Source organism: Orycteropus afer, unplaced genomic scaffold (genome assembly GCF_000298275.1).
Source record: "Orycteropus afer afer isolate SDZICR_OR568_19922 unplaced genomic scaffold, OryAfe1.0 scaffold00264, whole genome shotgun sequence".
Taxonomy (NCBI): domain Eukaryota; kingdom Metazoa; phylum Chordata; class Mammalia; order Tubulidentata; family Orycteropodidae; genus Orycteropus; species Orycteropus afer.
In genome coordinates, this window is record NW_006921851.1 from 499,441 (window position 1) to 517,312 (window position 17,872).

Genomic DNA, 17,872 nt, shown 5'->3' on the forward strand with positions numbered 1-17,872 from the left:
AGATTGCCCCATCTTCCTTCTGAGGAGTGGCTGGTGGGTTTGAACTGCCAGCCTTCTGGCTAGCAGTCAAGTGCCTTAGGCACTACGCTACCAGAGCTCCTGATTTCAAACCTAGTAGTATCCAAGAGGCAGATAAGGTGGGGAAAACTGTATGTACTCCTTTAAGAGTTATGAGCAAGGACCCATGGGCTTTCTGGAGTGTCCCATGGATGCTTCTTGTCTTCAAGAGCCCCTTTTGAAGTTAAAGCCTCTCACTGGGCCAGGGAACAGGTAACAGATGTATTCTCAGATAACTAACCTCTAGTGCTGACCTCATTGACCACACCATTGTGTTTTGGGGGTGACAGAGGTAGAGGATAGAAGAAGGAAATGAAATATCTCTTCAAGAGTAGGAGATTGGAATTAAAGCTCTGGTGGTGTAGTACCTAAGGTATATGACTGCTAACCAGAAGGCTAGCAGTTCAAACCCACCAACCACTCCTCAGAAGAAAGACTGGGCAATATACTTCCATAGAGATACTGCCTCAGAAACCCAAGGAGGGGTTGCTATGAGTCGGGACCAACTCAACAGCAGTGAGGTTTTTTTTTTTTTTTTGTAGACCATTGGATTTTGTTCTCTTTTACATCTTTACCTCATTCTTTGTTGGGAAGGAGATCCTACCCTGCCCTTGTACTGATCTCACCCATCCCAGGCTGAGCCCCCTATAAGAAAGAGCCCTAGAGGGGATAGTGCAACCAGGTCAGCACCTGTCCCTGCAGGGTTCAGACCACAGGTGGAAGACGAGACTGCTCACCACCTTATACCACATTTCCTAATTCCATCTGCTTGGTTACATACAACAAGGCCCTCCATCCTAAAAGAAGAAACCATTAAAGAGCCTCTTTTCTATCTGGGCTCTGCCCCCTCCAGACATGGGCAGATTATTCTTAATACCCCTTGGGATGGAACTCAAAGTGCTTCTCCTTTTGCTATCCCAGCTAATGCAGATCCTGACCCTTCCCCTTTTAGCCCATAGTTTGTGGATCTTTCTGCGTCTCTTTTCCCCTTTAAGATTTTTGTCTCAAAGTTTCCAGGAAACACTGCCTCTTTTCAGCCTAAGGATGCTGATGCTTGGTATTGCAGGTGATCTACCATCTGGCCCACCTTTGTGATGCTCCTGTTCTCTTCCTGGCTCCAGCACCCCTTCTCTACCATGCTCTTGCCTTATTATTTCAGGAAGAGGGCTGGGATGGGCAAGGGTGTCTTTGAGGGGCTAACATTCGAGGAAAAGGGTCATTGTAAGAAGGAAGCAAATGTTCTTGTTGGGTATCTTCTGTATCTTCTTCCTGGCAGAGCCCACCTCCCACCTCCCTGAGTTCTGACAGAGTTGTCCTGTGTGCTTCTTCTAGTGTAGCCAGCAAATGGTGGCTGAGTACCAACTGTTCCTGGACACTGTTCTGGGTGCTAAGACTGTATCAGTGAGCAAAATGAATAGAAGCCCTTTGTGTCCTGGAGCTTTACTCACCTTATGTTCATCTAATTGCCACATTTAAAGTCTCCTTTATACTTAAACAGAAGTGTGGTTGCTCAGATTTGAAGGCTGGGACTTCCTTCTACCCAGTTTTGGGGAGTCTGGGACATTCTGGGGATGGTTAGGTGATGTTCCTGCTCTCTTCTAGAACTCCCCCAAGAGTAGCAGAGGGGTTGAAAAACCAGGATCAACTGGGATCCCTGCACTATGTCAGCCCTGTCCTTTGGAGATGACCTTGGAATCACAGTTTGGAGCCTCCCTGCCAGGGCCAGTACTATTGCTGACTGTTACTCTTGCAGACACAGCTGCATGACATGGAGGATTGAGGACCCCTCCACCCCCATGGAGCACTAGTGTATTGCATCTGGAGAGGTGGCCCCAGGTTGCTTGCTGACAGATAGGCAGAGCCAGGTTCTGCAGAGCCCTTTGTTTACCTGGCTCTCCTTGGCTCAGCTCTAGGTCCTTTTAAGCCCTGAGGATCAGGGGGGCATAGAAGAGACCCTATAACAGCCTGTGACCATCCCCATTCCTATATCTGACCAGACCTCTGTTCTTAGGGCATCCTGTTGAAGCGCAGTGGCAAGTCCCTGAACAAGGAGTGGAAGAAGAAATATGTGACACTCTGTGACAACGGGCTGCTCACCTACCACCCTAGCCTGCATGTGAGTCTAGGGAACTGGCAGTGAGGGGGGAGGAGAGTGGGAGGTAGAGACTGACCCCAGGAGTGGTGGGCAGTAGACCTCAGGATTTGCACGTCAGTTTTTATTGGAGAAGGAGGACCCAGGGCAGAGCTCACTCCACAGCTGTGTTCTGTGGCCACACCATGGGAAAAAGAGCCATTAAGCATTGGCTGATGTATAGCTATTGTGAAGTAGTTTGGGGATGGCTGCTTCCTGCCTACCCTCTGGAGCAGCCAGGTTTCCCATCTACATTTGCATTGTCTTAGTTGTGGGAGTCAGCTCACTTACTCTGCCCTTCTAAAGGCTGGACTACCCATGCTGCCAAATGGTACTTTGAGCAGGCCCACAGTCCTAAGAGGGCATGGCTCCTGGGCTTAAATGAGGGAGAACTGGAGGGCAGCTCAGCAGACCTGTTGGAAACACAGTAGGGCTTTGGACAAGTCTCCTTAGTTGGCAGGAGAAGGCGTGGGGTTTTTTGCAGTTGGAAGTATCTGGGGGTACATGGCCTATGCCCAAGCTGGGAGGGGTTATTCATTGTAGAGTGGCCCCTGTGGCAGCTCCCCCACCTTTCTTCCCTCCCTCCCCTCCCTGCGTGGCTCCAGCACACAGCTGTCACTAGAATCCATCTCTGTCACCACCCTACTGTGGGGCTAATGAGTTCTCCTGTGAAGCCCCTCAAGCACAGCACGTGGGCCAGCCCCACCCCCAGCCCAGAGGCCCTGGGCTTGCTCCAGAGGGCCCCTAGCTTGCCTTGATACTACATGAGAGGCCAGAGAGGCCCACCATAAGGGGTGCTGGGAGCCAAGTTTCCCAGCCATAGCCTGGTCCAAATTGTACTTCCCAGACAGAGCTACTAAGGAAACTAAGGCAAGGGCCCTGGCGTGAAGAAAGCAAATGGCCAATCTGCTTCCCTTTTGGCCAGCCCCCAATCTGATCCTCTGGGGTTTTTTCCTTTTTGGGTCCTTTGGGTGCTACCCCTTCCCTCAGAGGTCATGACTTCCTGGTACTCCTTACTCTATGGGGAAGAGACTGTGCCAGGTGTCAGTGGAAGCTGTACCAGGGGCAGGTGGGAGAAGCCACTCGTTCAGGGGAAATCTGATGTTAGTGTAGTAGGCACCTCACTCCCTCTGCACACATGTAGACCTTGTTACCCCAGCATTTCCTCAGGTACAGAGGCATTGGGGTCTGATGGAAAAAGCACTACAGTAGGATGAAGAGTGTTCTTGGAGCATCCAAAAACATTGTTAATGTGTGCTGACCATATGGCAGACCCTCAGTACCTGAGAGAGGTGAAGGGAGGAGTCAGTTCCTGAAATCTGAGTAGGACTGTGTATTTCCCAACTGAAAGATCTCCTTGAGGTTGTCTTCCCACCCTTTTCAGTCACAGAGCACAATATTGAGGCCCAGAGCTCTGAGGTCCCCATTCAGAGATACCTGCACACGAAGTATGGCAGCACAGCTCTGTCTTTATCTCTGTCAATCCCCATTGGTGAACTCGAAAAAGCCAGACAGTAGACCAATCTCTCCACCTGTTCCTGCATCCTGCTTTGCATTCTTACCTGTCCCATTCTGCTTGGCGCTATGGTTCTTCCCTTCACCCAGGGTCTTGGGACAAGGAGGGAAGAGTTTCATCTCGTTTAGTTTTCATTTGGAAAGGAAGAAGGCCTGAGGAATGCCATTTCTATACACAGTTAACTCATTGGAAAATTCAGGGTCCGTGGGGCTTGGTGGTGAGTTGAGACTGGAACTTTGACCCTAAGCATTGCCCCAGTTTTTTGCACTTGCAAAGACGCCCTTTCTTTTGGGGGACTAATAGAAAAAAATCCCTATAGAGAGGCCTCATTAAGGTAAGTATTCTTAAGCCCTGTTGTCTAGTCCTGAGGGCTGGGGAATAGACACTGGCCAGCTTGGGGAGTCTTGTACTTACTGACACGTGTGGCTTTGCATACTCCAGGGCCTTGGATGGAGCTGCATAGCATAGCTTCTGAAGCCTGTCCTTGCTTCTTTGCAAGGTGAATTAGGAGAGGAAGCCATCTCTCGTAGCCACCACCTAAGCCCAGGCCTGCCAGGCCCACCTCTGCTGCCCTGGCCCAGCAAGTTGTGTGAGATCAAATGGACAAAGCTTATAAAAGCATATCTTCATGATCTATCACTACCTACCACTCACAGGCCACTTGCTGGCTTCGGCCTCCCCCACTTAGACAAGGCCAGGAAGAACCGGCAAGTGCAGATGGTGACATCTATACTGCGATGCTTCTCAAATCTAGTTAATACCAAATCAGTTCTGAATCACAGTAACCCCATTTGTGTCAGAGTAGAACTGTACTCCATAGGGTTTTCAGTGGTTCATTTTTCAGAAGTAGACTGCTGGACCTTTCTTCTGAGGCACCTCTGGATGGACTCGAACCTCCAACCTTTTGGTTAGCAGCCAAGTGTGTTAACGCAGGAACTCTTCTGCAGATGGTCACCACTTCATTAAGAAGACATTGTTGAGATCAAAACTAGGAGGTTATAGTAAAAGTACAAGTGAAAGCAAAATCAAGGACTGCTCCAGGATATTGCCATAACAGGGTGTAAGTTCTCTTCTAGTGGAGGGATACTTTCTCTCATCCACTTCTTCACTTATCTCATTCCTTGGTGGACTGCACTCAGGTGTTACCAGCTGTCCCTTTTGCCCTCTTTCCCAGCCTGAGAAAGCTTTTAGTCCCTGGCCATGGAAGCCCTTCCCTTGCAGTGGCCAGTTGGGCCTCCTCCTGTGGCTCTCTCACTCACCAGCTTTGGAGATGAAGAGCACTACCTGACTTAGGCTCTGAGAGAAATACAGCCTCCATGCTCCTGTCCATGGTCAAGCCTTGCCTGGCAACTCCCCTGTTTATGGGGAGGCCAGTCAGGTTGGAAGGGCCTGGGCGGCATGCGTAAAGGAAGAGTGGTGGCCCGTTTGGAGCTTTGAGCCCATTCTTGCTTGGCCCAAGAGAGCCCGCCATAGCCTCCCCCATTTTGCAGCCAGTGGAGCCATTCACACAATCACCTTCTGTTAATTCTATCTGCAACATCAATTAAATTGTTTGTAGAAACTAATTGAATGTGGCTTAATCACACATCTTAATAGCTTTCCACGCTCTGAACTCGTTGTTAATTCCAGTAATAAAACTAGATGAGAACGCTGGCTGGGTAATTAGCAAGGAGGCTGGGGAAGAAATTGCTGTTTGATGGTGGGTAATAAAGGCAGCCGTGGTGACCGCTCTCCTGAGCAGCCTGCCGCCGCTGTTGCAGTCGCCACGCTCCCTGTTCTGCTGACGGAGGGAAACGCTGTTGCTCTGCCCCTGGGTCTCTGTCCCTGCTGTTCTTTCTCTAACTGCTCACCGCCACCATCCTCCAGGGCCAAGCTCCACCTCTGCATGCAGCCTGGAGCTGAGCTGCCACAGGAGAAGAGCGGGAGTCACAGCCCCTCACGCGTGAGGCGGCAGCCTGGCCTGGGTCTGTCTGAGATGTGCAAGTTGGATTCGAAGTGTCCCTGACAGGTGGTCCTTTGCTGAAGTTAGGTCCTGGCTCCTTGGCCCTGAAGGAGTCCCTGTAAGCAGCTTTTGTTCTTGGCTTAGGGTCAACTTACCCCTCTACATCCAAGCCCTAGGTCTTCTAGGGTTGTCCTGGGACCTGGAAACTGTTGCAACTGCCATGACCTCCTTGTGAACTAGAGCAGACCCAAGACCCATCCCCCAGGATGGAGCAGCAGCTGTGCCTTTGGCCTGGCTAGCTGTTAACAGTTGTCTAGAGGCAGCCAGTTCCGAGAAGGGATTATGCGGAGGGGCTGGGGATGGGCACGTGGAGAGGCCTGGAAGAGGAGGGGCAATCTGGAGCTGAGTGGGCGTGGATCCTGCTGTGGAAATGGAGAGCTCTGGGTTGGAGAGGGAAAGCCAATGGAGTCAAGAACTGGACAGTGAGCTCAGAGCAAGACAGGAGGCCAACTATGACAGGTGGGTAGGCCAAGTTGCTAGACAAGGAGCTGTTAGAGGGGGTGTTGGAGGACAGGGAAGGCCCCCGGGATTATTGGCTTCACAGCCACATCAGGGTGGCTCAGGTCTGAGGCCAAGCTCAGTAAATTCAATCATAGTCTGAGGTGAACCCCTCTTGGCTGGGGGAGGGTGTCCAAGGAGTGCTCAATTGGGTAGAAACCAGCTGTGGTTGATTTCTCAGTTATGTAGCTTTACGGTCTGAGATTGAGCAGCAGTGCATGTTCTTTTTGCTCAGGGACCCAGGCCAGGGTTGCAGGGGCTATGACTATGAGAAAGGAAGCTCTCCCCCAAACATGCATTGTCTTCCAACCCCCTTCTGAAGGGTATCTGCCTATGGGGTATAATAGCTGCTTCAAGAATAAAGGGCAACTCTAAGTTCAGCCAGATATAGGAAGGAAAGGCCTCATCAGAGCCTAACACTCCAGCCTCAGTGGCACCCTCCTACCTCTTCTCCATCCATGATACCAACTGTCAAGGATTCCCAGCCTAGGCACAGAGAGTCAGGAGAGTACTCTGCTTCCTCTTCCTCATGGCTCTCCTTCCCACCTTCTGTTGGCTCTTCAGGGCCACTCACTCCTTGTCTACCTTATGGTCCTCTTTACTCTTCCAGAGTACAAGGCAGCCCTGGAGCCCTGGTGGGAGCCTCTGCTCTCCCATTGCCTCCTCCCTCTGCTCTTCTGAGCAGAGGATGCACGCCTTTCCTGAGGCTGAGCGGTGAGGAAATAGAAGAGGCCTGACGCCCCAAAGTGGGCAGAGGTGAGAGGGTGGGCCTGCAAGGGTGCAAGACTTCATCAACAATAGCACCTGTGTACAAGCTATCTGGGTGCAGAAGTCCTCTGAGACCCTCATGATTGTGTCTAATCAGTGTGATGCAGTCACAAGTCAGGCAGTGCCCATGGAAAACTCAGATAGGTATGTGACCCCTGCAGAGGGGTTCTCTACACGAGAAGAGTGTTAGCCAGGAGTTGTGAGGAGCTCCATGGTGAAGGTACATTAGAGATAGGAGTCACAAGGCCAAGAGGAGAGACTACAACCAGAGCGAAGCTGGGACCAGGTGCTGGGTCTCAGACAGAAAGTAGAAGGGACTGAAGACAAGGCACTGCTGTGCATCTGGGCCCTGCTATGCAGTCATGCCCTGCACTCTGTGCATAAATGATGGGGGGAAGACAGCCTAGAGTACAAAGTGCTCCCACTGCCTGGGCCCTCTACTTGCCTCTGCTTCTAGTGGCCCCCAAGGGATGGACTTAAGGTAGGATGTAGGTCTAGGATGGGCTATTGAAATCCGAAAAGCCTAGGTGTGAATCTAGCTCTGCTACTTTCATTGTGTGATCATGGGCAGATGAATCTTTCTAAGCCTCAGTTTCATCTATAAAATAGGCATAAAAATACCTCCCTCATGGGGCCGTTGTGAAGATTACATGAGGTGATACGTGAAAGCAATAGAACAATGAATACCTGGCTCAGGAATGGACAGGAGATGTGATTATGATTATTACTACTGATAGCAAGGTACCCATCGGTACCTGTGAGACCATGGGACTATCGCTATATCCCTACGTTTAGCAAACAGAACCAAAGGCTTTCCTTTAAACTGTTCAACAATTATTTGTTGTTGAGCACTGTTCTTAGCCCTGGGTGCTATCTGAAGTGTTGGGTGGGAAGTGTCTGAAAATGGCTGAAGTACTGGGTGGCCAGCCCCCAGGGCCTAGAGCATGCCACTGTCTCAAGCCTGTAGAGCTGACTGATCACAGCAAGTATTTCAGCCACATGGGCCCCCTCAATCCCACCTGGGCCCACTGCTTGCCTGCTTTTGTATTGCCCCTAAAGCAGCCATGAGCCTTGGGTCTTGGTTCCAGGTCTTCATATCTCCCTGGCTCTGCGTCTCCCTGGCTGAGCCCCTCAGAGTCGCATGGGTGATCCATACTTGGAGATACTCTGTGGGCTTCAGAACTCCACTTTCCTTCCTCTTCCCTGCCTCCACAGTGGCACAGGGGGAGATCCAGAGATTGAGAGGGTTAATGCCAGTGACACAGGATTATAGCAGAGTACACTGTCCTAATACTTGTCTGCCCGTCTTGTCCATGTGGCCTGCAGGACTACATGCAGAACATCCATGGCAAGGAGATTGACCTGCTGCGGACCACCGTGAAAGTGCCTGGGAAGCGCTTACCCCGTGCCACATTGTCCTCAGCCTCGGGCACTAGCCCTCGGGCCAACGGTCTGGAGAGGAGTGGCACCCAGCTGGGTGGGGGCTCAGGTGAGGCACTGAGGAAGTTGCAGCTGGGGCTTAGGAAGGTGTCATGCTTCAGGACCATCTCTGCCAAATGGACTTGCCAGAACACTGCCCTAGTGAAGGGAGCAGAGATAACACAAATATCTAGACCAGAGTTGGCTTGGATAGTAGAATGTGACCAGATAGCTTGTGTGGGAGGTTGCCAACTCTGAGACTATCTCCTCTCTCATTTGGAGTAAAAGGCCAAAAGCTAAGGCAGGTGCTGTGTGGGAGCAGGGTTTCTGGCCCTTGTGCCCAGCCTCTAGCCCAGTAGGGACAAGGGGCACCGTGGTGTCCATTAGCTGGAATTAGGTGGAGGGGAAGGGGCAGGGTTGCCATGGGTGAAGAGAGCCTGCAGTGAGGTGGTGTCTCTGCTCAGAGAGCTTTGAGAGATGCTGCCATGTGCCTGTAGGCTGGGAGACTGAGGCAGGGCAGCCTTCTGTTGCCATGTTCTTTACTTTCCATATAAGCTTTCAGTGAAAAATATTCTGTCCCCAGTGCCTTCCTAGGCCCAGCTCTGCCTCCTCATCCACACTCATTGCCCAGCTTACTGAAAGTTGCCCTTCCCACACCCAGCTCTCACCCCAAGACTTCCCTCAGGTCCTGGACCCCTCTCATGGGACTTCACCATCACTGATGTTGTCCTAGAGAATTGGACCTCATTTTCCCTGAGCCAGCAGCAGCTCTTCAAGACACTGGCCTGCCTGCAGGCATGGTTTGCATCCCTGCCCCAGTGGTCAGCTCTCAGCAGTGTTTTCAACTGGGGTGTGCCTCTTTCTTTAGGGAACATGTGGGGGTTGTTTGTCACAGTGGAAGGACAATACTACTGATATTTAGGAGTCAGGGGCCTGGGATACTAAGTTTCCTGGGATGGGTAGGATAGGCCTGAAGAAAATACTGCTAGTGCCATTGAGAGCTCTGGGTTGAAGGGAAGGTAGGCAGTGTGACAGCTTCCTGAATATAGTCTTTTCTTGGGGGAGAGGGGAGGTAGGACCCTCAGGGCCCCCCCACTGTGTGTGTGCATATATGTATATGTTAGGCTTTCTTCTCCTTAACCACACAGCCCATTGTGGGGGCCCTAGCATAAGGGTGATCAGGGAGTAACCCCACTGAGTAGGTGTGTCAGGTGTTGGTGCACTCTGAACACCAGGCCCTAGTTTCATAATTCTGTAAGGCAGAGATAGTCGTCTCCCTTTTATTAGTGAGGAAATAGGCCCACTGAGGTTAGATAACATGACTAAAGGTGAGGGAGCTGGGATTTTAACTTGTGTCTGTCTGCCTTCTTCTACACTAACCTGAGCTCAGACAGGGGAAACCCTTGAATTGTGTAGATAGAGAGCTCCCATGCAGTAAGGAAGAGAAGGGAAACAAAGGAGAAGATGACAATCCACTTACCCACAAGCAGGCATCCTGAGGGCCTCCTGCATGGGGTGTGCTAGGGAGGAACCAGCTAGTGCGGTGGAGTGGAAGGCCTCAGAAGTGCTCAGTGCTCCACTATAGGGAGTTCTCCAGCAGGGGTGGGGCATGGGAGTCAGCCTGGTCTCCAGGTCTCTCCAAGAGCTACCTACAGAGACCAAGGGGCTTTTACTCATACTAAAGAGCGGGAGTAAGTACAAGCCAAAGGAGGAAGGCTAGTCCTGGAAGGCAGGTGGCAAGAAGGTGAGCTGGGCTGTTGGGTTGAAAAAAGAGGGAAAAAGTAAGACACTCTGTCCTGCTGTGGTCTGACACCCTTCCTCTGAGGCTCCAAGTGACACATGGGGAAGGGAGGCAGCATATGCACTCAGGTCCCCTGGTCCTAGCACCCACGCGCACTGCAGCCTCCCCAGGAGCACATGGACTCTCCCGCCCGCTCCCTGCACCAAACACTGCACCGACCTCGTACATACTCACACACATCTCTCACTCACCGGGCGATGTTAACATCTCATTATCTTTGTTACTGTAATTACATTATCCGCTGCTTTATGCAGAATTATCCTCCAAGGACTAATTGATGACTCCATGTTTAATTCATTAATCATTAGCATCAAATTCGACAATTACAGTGCACACTGATTGTGGGATTGCAGGCGTAATGAGGGGAGAATTAACAAAGAAAAGGGAAAGCACTTTCCCTCCCTTGGGGTTTTGGGTTGGAGGGCTTGGGGAGGAAGTTGGGACCTGAGATATCTTTGGATGGGACAGGGGATGAGAGGAAAGATAAGATTGGGAACTGGAATGAGGATGAAAGAAAGCAAGGGGTGAGAACAGCTAGGTATGTGAGAAATAAGGAACTGAGCATGCTCCCTGAAGAGAAGCAGGCACATGGAGAGGTAAGAGAGGTGGGACCTCAGATCAGGGTTGGGGCAGGATTATGAAGCAAGAGACCTGGAAGTAGGGTATCTGATAGGCCTGTGGTCCCTCAGTGCTACACATATATTAAGCACTTACTATGTGTCTGGTCCTGTTTGGGGTGTTCTGGCAAATACAAGAGCAACACAAATCCTGTCCTCAGCCTCTAAGCATCTAGCTATCCCTGAAACATTTGGAATATTTGGCCTGTTCCTTTACCTTCCAGATGCTTTAGCTCAGTGCTTCCTATCCTTGGGCTTCCAGATGCACAGCCCCAGTGCTAGTTTGAGGCCTAGTGTCTGCCATCTCTAGCTTGGCATCTCCTACCTCTAGCATTGTCCAGCTCCAGGCCCCCCCTTTCTTATTTATTTATTTGGCCTTTATATTGACCTCCAACACCTGGCTACTCCTCCCTTAAGATTTTAAACCACTAGTCAACCATAGCTCATTTCCTCCTGGCCGTAGTCTTAGGTGAGCTACAGAAGGGGAGGAAAGTCTGGGTTCTCATGGCCTACTCAGGCCCTCAGCCTTACAGGCCTTGAAGCTCTGTGCTGTTCCCTAGACCTCTCCAGAGGTGGGGCAAGGCCAGAGGAAATTCTGGGGAAGCTGACTGTCCCTCCTCATCTACTGCCAGCCATGTCCTACCCCATCCTTGGCGCTCCTAGAGCCTCTGCCATTCTTCCCTGATGGGGAACGAAAGATTAATTTTCTCCAGCCCAACAGGATAATTACTAATACTAATTAGACATAATTACTTGAATTTGATATACTTATTTCTCATTAGAATGGCAGCATAGCTGAGGCAGAGCAAATGGCATATGTGGCCAAGGGTGCAGGGGGCAGGAGGAAGGCGGTTCTGAGGAGCACCAGGGAGATGGGTCAATGCCAAACTCCAGCCTCTGCAAAGGTCAGGGAGTCCCTGACCTGTGCCCAACAGAGTCCTTACACTCCAGATTGGAAGCCCTTCCTGCCCACTCCCTGTCGCTTTCCTGGCTCCCAGGGTCACATGGGGGCACAGAACTTATAGAGAGGAGATGGTAGGCCTCAAGGCCAGGGCCCATTGAGCTCCTCCTGTACCCAGGTAAACCTGGCAGTTACCTGGGGTGGGGTGGGGGGCTTGTCAGTGTCCTACTGGAATCCTTCAGGTTCTACCCTTTTTAGCCCTGTTTCCAGTCCAAGGTTTAGTGGCAGCTACCCTGGGTGCTCACTCTGCTATTTGAACCATCCAACTGTGCCCCCAGTCTGACCCTCCACCTGCCCCCAGGTGCCCCCCATTCGGCTAGCAGCACGTGCCTGCATTCTGACCGCCCCCTTGGCAACTCAGCCCTGGTGGGCCCGCGCACAGAAGGGCTGCCCCAGCGCTCCTGCTCCGTTTCCAGCGCAGACCAGTGGAGTGAGGCTACCTCCCTGCCTCTGGGCACCCCACACCCCGGTGAGTGGCTTGGCCTAGCCTTTCCGCCCGCCCCCCGGGGAGTGCTGCGGACCGTGGCTAGAGAGGCTGTGGGTTCACTGGTACTCTGCTGAGGGGACTGTGCCAGGTAGGGGTGGGCTCCGCGGGCCATTAAGGTTTCATCAGCAGCTGGGTGCCAGCTGATGGTGGTGTCCTGGAAACAGAAGAGGGCTCCTTCTCTGCTTGGTGCTCACAGCTTGCTGCCCTAACCCCTACTTTTCTCACTTTCACCTCACCACCACCACCACCACCAGTGCCCCACTCCGAGCACCCAGCTCTGCCCAATCAGCCTCTTGGTGGAAGGGCATCGGGCAGCAGTGTTCCTGAGGCACTTAGTCACCCTGGTGAAGGAGTTCTCCTGAACCCCTACCCACTCTCTCAACACTCTACCTATGTTCGACCCCCTAGCCACCCCTGCACATGATCCAAGAACTCAGCCTGAAAGATAGTTTACTCACCTGCCTACATGCCTCCTCTCTTCCCACTTTCCTTGGCTGTTCTTCATTTTCTTCCTCTCAGATTCATTCCCCTTTTCCATTTTCATACCTTCTTCACATCTCAACTCTTTCTTCCCCTGGTTTCTTCTCCCTGCCCCTCAGTAAGCCTTTTTTCCTCCTCTCTGTCTGCTTCCTTCTTTCATCTATACTACTCTTATCCATATATATCCAACCCTTTGGCCATAGACTCTATCAGCAGTTCTGAGGATCAGAAGAGAAAGGGGTTGCTCCCTGCTTTCCCATCTACATCCCTTTCTTCTGTGTGGAGGTGTAAAGAGGAAACAGCCACAGGTGTCCCCATAGGCCTGGGCAGATGGTGAAGGGGGTAGGGTGTCCCAGCAGAAGCTTGGTCTTCTGCTCTGCTGTTCTAGCTGGGGAGTAGGCCTAGGCCTGTCTGAGGAGCATTGGCCTTCCAAAGACCCTTCCCAGGTCCCTATCCCAGTAGAAGCATAACCCCAAAGTAATGAGCTCTGAGAGGCCAAGTTAGGAGGGGAGAGAGGACCACACAGGCATGTGCTGGTAGTAGGTTGGAACTGGTCTTCAGGGACTTGGAGTGGAAGGGTTACCAGGGCCTTCAGAGGCTCCCTGGGTTCCCAGTGACAGGCCCTGTTGTTGGTATTGGTGAGGCTCTTGGTGGAGTCTGGAAGGAGGAAGGCAGAGAGGGAGGGAGGGAGCATGTCTGCCTCTAATGAAGTTTGACATTTAGTGGTGAACGCTGGGTGGGGTGTGGGAGACAGGAGCTTGATTAGCCGCTCTAATTGACAGTAATTAGGCAGCTCCCTGATTGTTTCTAATTCTGCTATTAATTGTGAGGAGCGGGGAGTGTGATTGAGGATAAATTTGGTGCGGAGCTGCTGGGGCTTCAGCTCCCTGTGAGTTCCCTGGGCTGCCTTCCACCCCTCCAGGCTGCAGAAGCCATCGTCCCCTTCCTGTGCCTTTCTGCTTCCAGACCCACTCTCTCAGCCCATTTTCTACATGTTCTCTCCACATGTTCTTCCTCCAAAGCTGGGACACCTAAGGATGGGTAGAGTCCCTCACCTTAGAGAGGGTTAGTCTGGCGTCTCTGGGCCTGGCCCAGCGATAAGGCAGGGACTCCTCTTCCCTTGTGTTCACATCCCTCCCACTCTCCCCATACCCCAGCCTCCACCTTCCCTCTCCCACACGTCTCCACCTCTTCCCCTCACCAGCCAGTGGCCCAGCTGAGATACTCAGTTCCAGCCCCAAGCTGGAGCCTCCCCCATCTCCCCATTCCAACCGGAAGAAGCACCGAAGGAAAAAGAGCACCGGCACCCCCCGCCAGGATGGCCCCACCAGTGCCACTGAAGGTTAGGAGGACAAAGGGAAAGTGGGGCACAGGAGGGGCAGTGGAATTTTGGGGCAGTAACCTCACAGCCACCTCTGTTTCCTGCTTTACACTGACTAAGCACTCTAATAATACTTTTTAAATGAAAGTAGTTTCACAACTTCTTTTGGTTATCTTGGTCAGAAAAATTCTTTTGCCTAACTTAAGTCCTTCCCATTAAAATTTAAGCTCATTCTGTTTATTCTTAATGAAGGTAAAAGTCAGCAGGGTACCATACAGATTGTTCTTCTAAGACTTGGGGTCCAGGACCTACGATCTGTGTCTCTTGAGTCATTGTTGAGTCTGATGAATACTGGGGACATAGCAGGTGCTTAATAAGTGTTTCTAGATGGGCTGAGCCATGCCTCAGTCATCTTCAGGTGAAGGACCTTTGTCATATCTTGTATCGATTATAGCAGTGCTACTCTAATTTCTCCCAAAGTACCTTTAAAACATCCATCTTCTCATTTTGGTCAATGACATGAGACAAAGTATATGTGAACTGCTGTATGAAAAGTGAATTTACTCTGTAAATCTTCACCCAAATCCTAAAAAAATAAAAAAAAAAATTAAAAAAAAAAAACAAACATCCATCTTCTCAGTGATTGAGCTCTCTCTGCCCTCAGATAAGTTTAACTTACCTACTTTACTTACCTTCTTCTCCACTCTGAGTGCAGGTGTGTGAGTTAGGTGGGTAGAGATCACCTCCGTGGAAAGAGCACTCTTTTCTTGCGTGCCTTTGACAGAGTAGGGCTTAGCAGCTCATGGTATGGGGTGTCTACTGCATCCCAGGGACCATCCCACAAATGACCAAGGAGATTATAAAGTTCAAAGGCTGTGACTGAAAGCAAGGTGAAGGGTGGTGGGTCCCTGGGGGAAGAAAAGTGCCAATTTTATTTCTTTAGGAAGGCAACTCTATTAATGTACCCTGAGTTCAGAGCCCAGAAGAGGAGGAATTCCAGGAGTGTGTGTATCACTGAGCTAGGAAGCGACCCTTGGGGAGATGTAGGGAGACTGCCCTCAGCTGAGCTCAGCTGGCCTCTAGCTTCCTCTTTGGCTTCCACAGGCACCCCCTGCTGTCTCTCCAGCCCCCATGACAATCCCACTCCTGTTAGGGATTGGTCATCCATGGGTTGGTGGCCACTAGGAATGAGATTGGGGTGGCTGTCTTCTGGGGCTGCAGAGGAGAGTCTAGAGCAGCCTCAGCCTCCTGTCTAGGTGTCCATCATAGCAGATGCCCTGTCCAGTCTGTTCATGTCTCCTGGTTCATGGAGGAGCCGCTCCTCCTCCCTCCAACTCCCCTTGCCCTTCCTGCCTGTCGCTGCCAGGGTAATGGGGGAGGGGACTCAGCTCCCAGGAGCCCCACGCCCGACGCCGTCAGGAATATTGGGTTTAATGAGCTGCAAAATGAGGCGGCTGCAGCTAACATGTACGGATGGTGCCCACACCCACCTCCCCCACCCACCAGCATCCGCCTTCTAGCACCCACAGCACCTTCTCTAGATAACACATAGCTCCCCTCCTCCAAGGGAGCACTGCTCTCAGGCTGTGGGGCCACGAGGGTCCAGATCTTGAGTCCCCCCTATTCTACCTTGGGATTCACAGGTGGCAAAGAAGAGAGGTCTGAGGCACAAGAGGCACCATGGTCTGAAAGTTTACTCTTTCCTCCTCACACTTGCCACTTGCAGTGGAGGGGAGGTGTGGGTGAGGGAGTTTCAGAGGAGCAGGGCAGTGGGTGGAGTTAACAACTCTGGGTTTTAGTTTAAGTCTCTGGGTATTCCATTCTATTGGTCGTGTGCATGATGCTGTGCTCCCTCTCCACCCCCCACTGTCCACGGTCCTCACAGACGTGGAAGAATCATTTGAGTTCGTGGTGGTGTCCCTCACGGGGCAGACATGGCACTTTGAGGCCTCCACAGCAGAGGAGCGGGAGCTGTGGGTACAAAGCGTCCAAGCCCAGATCCTCGCCAGTTTGCAAGGCTGCCGCAGCGCCAAAGACAAGGTGGGTGGGGTACTGTGTGGCCTGGTGGCAGCACCAGCCTACACTGGGGACTCAGAGGCAGCAGGGACTGACACCTATCTCACCCCCCATCTTGTTTCTCCATCATGTTGCAGACCCGATTGGGGAATCCAAATGCAGCTCTGGCTGTGCAAGCCGTCCGCACTGCTCGTGGCAACAGTTTCTGTATTGACTGTGATGCACCTAGTGAGTAAGAGGCGGAGTATGGTGCAGAGGAGGGTGGGGAAGGCATAAAGGTGGCTTTAGAAATGATTAAGAAGCAGGTGGGGGTGAGATTTTTCTAGTCTTTACAGTCTTGGGCTGCCCCCTGCTTCACAAGATCTCCTCCCATCTCCTAGATCCAGACTGGGCCAGCCTGAACCTGGGCGCCCTGATGTGTATTGAGTGCTCAGGAATTCACCGGCACCTGGGGGCACACCTGTCTCGTGTACGTTCCCTTGACCTGGACGACTGGCCCCCAGAGCTGTTGGCAGTCATGACAGCCATGGGCAATGCACTGGCCAACAGTGTCTGGGAGGGCTCCCTGGAGGGCTACTCAAAGCCAGGACCTGAAGCATGCAGGTGAGCCGCCATCAAAGGGGGGTCATGTCAAGCCTTAGAAGAGAGGCCAGGGGTGGTGTAGATGGCTGGTAGGGGGCTGTAAGGGTTAAAGTGGCTGTTGCTTCTTGGCTGCTAGCCCCTGGGAATGCCCCTCCCCCTCAGCCTGTCACTCAGCACCTCCCAACAATTGGCCCTTTTTGAGCCCTTTCTGAGTGTTATCACAGGTCAGGGGCCAGCAGGGCACGCATGCGCAGGCACTATCACAGGCACTATCGCCAAGGTACACCGCGCCTGGACTGGCAAGCAGAGATGGAGAGAATGGATGGTAGATAGGACAGGCGGCCTGTCCCATCCGGCCCCTAACCCTTTGTTCCAGCACTGCCAATTGGAGAAAATACAGACAGCCAGATAAACGGCCACTCAGGGCATCCTGCTGGCCCTAGTCTACTGGTCCCAGGCATCTGATGCTCTTTCCTTTCAGCCATCCCCACCCTGTTGAATGAGGCTTCAGAGTGTCTTTGGTCTGTCTCTCCTCTATGTTGTGTGTAACTGTCTCTCACCAACCCCTGCTTGCCCCCTTTTGGAGCTGGTTGCCGCCCTTAATTGACCTTTCCCTGACTGACCCCTGGTGGACTGTGGTTGCAGGGAGGAAAAGGAGCGGTGGATCCGGGCCAAATATGAGCAGAAGCTCTTCCTGGCACCCCTGCCAGGTTCGGACGTACCCTTGGGACAGCAACTGCTTCGGGCCGTGGTAGAGGACGACCTGCGGCTGTTGGTGACACTGCTGGCACACGGGTCCAAGGAGGAGGTGAACGAGACGTATGGGGATGGGGATGGGCGCACTGCACTGCACCTCTCCAGTGCCATGGCTAACGTGGTCTTCACACAACTGCTCATCTGGGTGAGTGCTGCGCCAGCCTAGTCCTTAGACCTTCTGACCCACACCTCTGACCACCTCGCCCTTCTCTCCTCCTGTTATGCCACTTGGGAAAATGTTCTTTCTCTGCAGTACGGGGTAGATGTGAGGAGCCAAGACGCCCGGGGCCTGACTCCCCTGGCCTATGCCCACCGGGCCGGCAGCCAGGAGTGTGCAGACATCTTGCTCCAGCACGGCTGCCCTGGGGAGGGCTGCAGCTTAGCACCCACCCCAAGCCGAGAGCCCACCAGTGGCACCAACACCTCTGCTGAGTTGCACCGAAGTCCCAGCCTCCTATGA

At 52.3% G+C, this 17,872-nt stretch overlaps 1 protein-coding gene across 1 annotated transcript in view; it reads left to right on the forward strand.

The window, feature by feature from the left end:
• The window catches only part of AGAP3 (ArfGAP with GTPase domain, ankyrin repeat and PH domain 3), a 122,704-nt gene extending 104,832 nt beyond the window's left edge, over nt 1-17,872 (forward strand). The window contains exons 11-19 of the mRNA XM_007950146.1: nt 2,069-2,173; nt 8,299-8,461; nt 12,072-12,239; nt 13,942-14,079; nt 15,944-16,098; nt 16,212-16,302; nt 16,455-16,677; nt 17,302-17,557; nt 17,666-17,872. Coding sequence (XP_007948337.1) covers nt 2,069-2,173; nt 8,299-8,461; nt 12,072-12,239; nt 13,942-14,079; nt 15,944-16,098; nt 16,212-16,302; nt 16,455-16,677; nt 17,302-17,557; nt 17,666-17,872 — 1,506 coding nt within the window. The remainder of the gene's footprint in view (nt 1-2,068; nt 2,174-8,298; nt 8,462-12,071; nt 12,240-13,941; nt 14,080-15,943; nt 16,099-16,211; nt 16,303-16,454; nt 16,678-17,301; nt 17,558-17,665) is intronic.